General features: G+C 50.9%; 2 protein-coding genes across 2 annotated transcripts; both read left to right on the top strand.

Moving 5' to 3' along the window:
- The first annotated feature begins 622 nt into the window (after nt 1-622).
- On the top strand, nt 623-2,980 carry LOC134210250 (uncharacterized). Its single transcript, XM_062686292.1, has one exon. The coding sequence runs from the start codon at nt 623-625 to the stop codon at nt 2,978-2,980; it is 2,358 nt and encodes a 785-aa protein (XP_062542276.1).
- A 483-nt stretch (nt 2,981-3,463) lies between these two features.
- LOC134210249 (uncharacterized) lies at nt 3,464-5,848 on the top strand. The gene has a single exon (XM_062686291.1). The coding sequence runs from the start codon at nt 3,464-3,466 to the stop codon at nt 5,846-5,848; it is 2,385 nt and encodes a 794-aa protein (XP_062542275.1).
- The last annotated feature ends 344 nt before the right edge of the window (nt 5,849-6,192 follow it).

Below are 6,192 nucleotides of genomic sequence, written 5' to 3'. Positions count from 1 at the left end.
GCCGGATCGAAGGTTCCCCCGACCAGAAGGGCAGGTACGGTGAGTACACCATTTCGTTTTCTTCCGCGCGCTGGCACTATCTTTTGTTGACCGGTGGCGATTGTTATTAATAGCTTGTGTCCAAGCCAAGCAGGCCATTATTATCCGGTGCCATCTGCAGAGCGCGCAAAGTGTACAGTAGGCTCCACAATAGACTTTTCGACCCGTTTGCTCTGGCGAAGCAACGGTGTGTCAGATTGCGAAGATTGGATAAAGTTGATTGATAGTAATTATCTGATCATAATAAATTGCAAATTGATAAATTAAGTTGTTTTCATTTGCACGCATTTGGTGGTGGTGGGTGGTAAGTGAGTCGTCGCGTGAATGGTACGCCCGCGACGGGAAGGAGTTATTCGTGCGATTGCGTGCTATTCTCGGGTTCCGTCCGCGTAGAAAGTGGCACACCGCGACGGGAAGGATTTATTCGTGCGATTTGTGTCAGTTTCCGAATCCGCGTCGCGTAGAAGACGGTACGACGCGCCGGGAAGGAGTCCGTTAACGATTTTACGTACCGTTCTTCCGTATTCCGTTTCCGTTCTGTCGATCTGTGGTGGTAGTGAAGTAGTGAAGTGACTGTGACAAAATGTCGAAACCGGAGAAGAAGCTGGCCGAGTACATGATGAAGCGGAAGGCATTGATGGTGGTTCATGAATCCGTGGAAGGCTTTATCAAAATGTACAACGATGAGCAGGACGTCTACCAGATTTCGATCCGCCTTGAGTCTTTGGACCGTGTCTACATGGAGTTCCAAGAGATCCAGGCGGAAATTGAGAAGTTTGATTCTCCCGAGATGTTCGACGAGCATTTGCAAGAGCGAGCTGCATTCGAGACGAGATTCTGCAAGGCCAAAGGATTCCTCTTGATGAAGCGGTCAACCGATCCAAGTCAAGCAGCGTTGAACTCATCGATGATAGCTAACCAACAGCACGTTTCGTCAGGATTTCATCTCCGGTTACCCAAGATCGACCTGCCAAGATTCGACGGTGATTTTTCTCGATGGCTTTCCTTCCGCGACACGTTTACCTCGATGGTGCATTCCAATGCGGATATTCCTACCGTAGCGAAGTTACAATACCTCCTACAATCTCTCGAGGGAGAAGCTCATAAGCCATTCGAGACAGTCGACATAGAAGCGGACAACTATGCATCGACATGGGACGCTCTGCTGAAACGCTACGACAACAAGCGGTTCCTGAAGCGTCAGCTGTTCCGAGCCTTGTACGATCTTGCACCACTCAAGAGGGAGTCGCCGAAAGAACTGCACGATCTTGTTGACGATTACCAAAGATATGTGAGGGCACTTTCGAAACTGGATGAACCAGTTATTCACTGGGATACCCCGTTGATCAACCTACTGAGTTACAAGTTGGATCCAACGACCCTCCGGGCCTGGGAGGAGAAGACAAGCGGCTTGGAGAATGTATCCTACCCAGAGTTGGTCGATTTCCTGTATCAACGGGTCCGAATGTTAAAATCCGTAGTATCCGATCTGCAGATCCGCTCCAATCAGCCCGGCCAAGTCAAGGTGGCCGGTTTCACACAGGTTCCGAAGAAGTTCGTCAAAATGGTATCCAATTCCGCCACAACCGAATCCAAATCCTACGCTCCGAGCTGTATAGCTTGTCCAGAAAGTCACTTCCTGTTCCAATGTCCAGCATTCTCGAAGATGTCCGTTCGCCAGCGCCGTGAGCTGGTATCCCAGAAGCGTTTATGCTGGAATTGCTTCCGCACTGGACACCAAGGCAGAAATTGTACATCCAAGTACGACTGCCGAAGCTGCCATCAAAAACACCACACTCTCCTGCACCAGAATCCAACCGCTCAATTTTCGTCCACTCCTGTTGCTGTACCTGGTCAACCGTCCCAGCAACCGAATCCAGCCATGTCGAACATCGACGTAGTCCCCGGATCAGCGAATCCGAACTCCCAAGTCAGTATGTCGGTACATTCGTACCAATCCACCGTCCTGCTAGAAACGGTTACTCTTCTTGTTGTAGACCAGAACGGCATGGAGCACTCCGCTCGTGCACTACTCGATTCAGGATCGATGTGTAGCTTCATTACGAAAAAATTGGCCAATACACTCAACCTCCGCCGTGCGAAGGCAGATCTTGCCGTGTTTGGAATCGGCGAATCCTCCAAGCAGATCAAGCGCAAATTGACTGCTACCATCAAGTCCAGGCTGTCTTCGTACAGTACCACGCTCGAGTTCCTGATCCTGAAAAGGCCTACCGTCTGTTTGCCAACCACTCCGGTAGATACGTCCACGTGGAAATTTCCAGAAGTTCCATTAGCCGATCCAAAATTCCACGTTCCCGCTGACATTGATCTGGTTGTTGGAGGAGAAATCTGTCACGAGCTGCACACCGGCAGCAAAATATCCCTTGGCGAAGGCGAGCCTGTCTTCGTCGAGACCGTCTTCGGATGGACTGTTTCCGGGAAAGTACCCATCCATGTACCCGGAATCCAAAAGATCTGCCATCTTACCACGGTGGACCGCAACCTGGAACAAGCCCTACAAAAGTTCTGGGATCTCGAGGTTGTTGAACAGTGTTCCAAGTTCACCGCTGAAGAAAATCTCTGTGAAGAATTGTTTTCCACTACCACCACTCGCGATCTGTTCGTCACTCTCGGTGAATCTCGATCAATCGCCGAACGCCGTTTCCTGAGCCTTGAAAGACGACTTGAGCGAGATCCAGCCACCAAGGAGACCTACTGTCGCTTCATGGAAGATTACGAACGCCTAAGCCACATGGTGAGACTCGTAGATCCAGTAGACGAAGCCCAGCCGCACTGCTACCTTCCGCACCATCCGGTGTTCAAAGAATCCAGCACCACCACTAAGATTCGAGTTGTCTTTGATGCTTCATGCAAGACATCATCTGGGTTCTCTGTGAACGACCTGCAGTTGGTTGGACCCGTTGTTCAGGAAGATCTGTAGCCACCAGATTGCACTCGTCGCGGATGTTGAAAAGATGTATCGGCAAATACTGGTGCATCCTTCATTCCGCCGATATCAGCTAGTGCTTTGGCGTCCCCATCCAAGCCAACCGATCGCTACTTACGAGTTGCAAACTGTGACGTATGGTTTCGCATCCGCGCCATTCTTGGCCACCCGTACCCTCCAACGAATTGCACAAGACACTTCCGAAGAATATCCAGCTGCAGCACCGAAGGTTCAGAAGGATTTCTACGTGGATGATTTCCTCTCTGGATCTGATGATGTTGAATCCGCCATCCGAGTCCGCCAAGAAACATCCGCCATGTTAGCATCAGCGGGATTTCCGTTGAAGAAGTGGGCGTCAAACTCGCCTAAGTCCTTGCCGATATTCCTGTCGAAGATTTGGCAATAGCACCATATCACGATCTCCAAGACACCCAGTCCGTTTCCACACTCGGACTAATCTGGGAACCGAAGTCCGATATGATGGCGTTCAAGGTTCAACTGCTGCCGGCAGCCGTACCAACAAAGAGAAAGATCATGTCGTACATTGCACAGATTTTTGATCCACTTGGCCTGGTGGGACCAACAATTGTCGTCGCCAAGCTGTTCATGCAGCGCTTATGGGCGCTGAAAACTGAAGCCGGAGATCCATATGAGTGGGATCGTCCTCTGCCGGCAACCCTGCAACATGAGTGGAAGCAATATCATGGCACTCTCGATACCATCGCTACCCTCCGCATTTCCCGCTGTGTGTTCGTGGCAAACGCAACCTCAATCCAATTCCACATTTTCTCCGATGCTTCGCAGAAGGCTTATGGAGCATGCTGTTACGTCCGGTCAGAATCCGCTGGAGTTATTCGTATTCAGCTGCTTACATCCAAGTCCAAGGTTGCTCCTTTGGGCAAACCACAAACCATCGCACGTCTGGAGCTGTGTGGAGCAGTATTAGCGTCCAACCTCTTCAAGAAAGTTGTTAATTATATACCGAAGTCCGCTGAAGTTTTCCTGTGGACAGATTCGTCTACTGTCCTCCACTGGTTGGGGTCTCCAGCGTGCCGATGGAAGACGTTTGTGGCTAATCGAGTGGCCATGATCCAAGAAACTACACAATCCTGCCACTGGAACCATGTTTCCGGTGATTCCAACCCAGCTGATCCTCTCTCCCGTGGCGTTGATCCTGTCGACATCGAGCAACATTTGCTGTGGTGGAATGGACCAGAATGGCTATCCTTGCCACCATCGGAGTGGCCAGCTAGCGAAATGCCATCCCACGATCCATGCTGGATGTCTAAATCCAAAACTACAGTGGCCATGGCAGTCACTTTCGATGCTCAATTTTTCGATCAGCTCTTCAGTCTGTATTCCACCTTCACCAAACTTCGCCAATCCGTCGCATACTGGATGCGATATTTCCGTGCGCTGAAAGCAGCCTCCGAGAAAACCACCATCCAACCGTTCGAGTCCTTGACCTCTGTCGACTATCACGAAGCAGACATAGCTCTGTGTCGTCTAGCTCAACGTGAATTATTTCCGGAAGAATTGTCCAACATTCGCTCTGGGGAGCGTCTCCCATCATCAACACCATTGAAATGGTTGAAACCGAAGGTCGACAAGGAAGGCATCATCCGTGTCGGTGGGAGACTCGGAAATGCCAACGTCTCTGAAGAAGTGAAGCATCCGATTGTTCTCTCGTCCAAACACCCTTTATCCGCTCTGCTGGTCATGCACTATCACCAAGTTCTACTCCACGCTGGTCCCCAGCTGATGCTCGCCACGATTCGCCAGAAGTATTGGATCATCGGTGGTCGGAACCTTGTTCGCCGCACGTATCACCAGTGCCATAAGTGCTTTCGTATCAAACCTGTCCTGGTGCAGCAGAGTATAGCCGATCTACCGACATCACGAGTCACACCGTCGAGGCCATTCGCTATATGTGGGATCGACTACTGCGGCCCCGTATACATCAAGTCCCCGGTTCGCAACCGGGCACCAACCAAGGCGTACATAGCCATTTTTGTATGTTTCGCTACCCGTGCCGTTCACATTGAACTCGTTTCCGATTTGTCTACGCCGGCCTTTCTGGCCGCCCTCCGCCGTTTCGTCGCTCGTCGTGGAAGGATGAGTGAAATCCATAGCGACAATGGCACCGCCTTCAAGGGTGCAGCAAATGAGCTACGCAGAATCTACGAGATGCTGAAGACTAACCAAGCCGATCGGAAGCAGATTCAAGACTGGTGCGCGACAAACGAAGTCGTTTGGCGGTTCATCCCTCCCCGCGCCCCACACTTTGGCGTTTTATGGGAGGCAGCCGTCAAATCTGTTAAATATAATATGATGCGCGAAATCGGCCATACCAACATCATCTATAAGGACATGTGTACTCTATTGGCACAGATAAAGATGTACCTCAACTCCAGACCCCTAGTTCCGATTCGAACCGACCCAGCAGATCTAGAAGTTTTGACTCCAGGACATTTCTTGGTCGGAACCAGCCTTCAAGCCGTCCCGGATCGCAATCTGTGCGACATCCCGGACAACCGTCTGACCCACTTTGAGTTGACCCAGAAACGATTCCAACGAATTTGGTCCCGGTGGGTTCCCGAGTACCTCCAGCAGCTTCAATCCCGAGCAATGAAACGCAAACCACCAGTCACCATTACACCAGGTACCGTGGTGGTTATCAAGGACGACAACTTGCCACCTATCCAATGGCCACTCGGAAGGATCACCAAGGTTCATCCGGGCAAAGACGGAGTGGTTCGTGTCGTCACCCTAAGAACCCCAACAGCCGAAGCAGTCGTCCGCCCCGTCGCAAAGATTGCGCTACTACCAATGCCGGAACAGTATCCGGATTCCATAGAATAAGAAACCTGGTAGAGCACGCCGAAATCTGCTCGAGGCCTTCGCGGGAACCAAGCAGGTAATTGCGGTTCCAATTCCTTACTGTAACCCTGTCAAGGCTACCTGGTCTTTTCTTTTCCCAGACGTTTTGAAACCTGTCACCGACGACACCGACGTTATTGCTCTCGTCGGCATCCCTGCATCGTATCTCGTGACCAGCGCCGTAACCGCAGCTGACCGTTGCCGATCAGTCACGATATCCAGCCATCGCTTCGACAGTTTCCATCAGTCGGCGATCATTAGTAGATGCAGAATATAAGATTTTGAGTTTAAGTTAGTATAACAGTGTTGATCTAGCTAGGCCAGTT

Source organism: Armigeres subalbatus, chromosome 2 (assembly GCF_024139115.2).
Source record: "Armigeres subalbatus isolate Guangzhou_Male chromosome 2, GZ_Asu_2, whole genome shotgun sequence".
In the NCBI taxonomy this organism is placed as follows: Eukaryota; Metazoa; Arthropoda; class Insecta; order Diptera; family Culicidae; genus Armigeres; species Armigeres subalbatus.
This window is presented reverse-complemented; position numbering and strand designations above follow the sequence as displayed.

Excerpts from the sequence above, each read along its gene's own strand:
- LOC134210250 (XM_062686292.1), top strand. The coding sequence starts at position 623 with ATGTCGAAACCGGAGAAGAAGCTGGCCGAGTACATGATGAAGCGGAAG.
- LOC134210249 (XM_062686291.1), top strand. The coding sequence starts at position 3,464 with ATGATGGCGTTCAAGGTTCAACTGCTGCCGGCAGCCGTACCAACAAAG.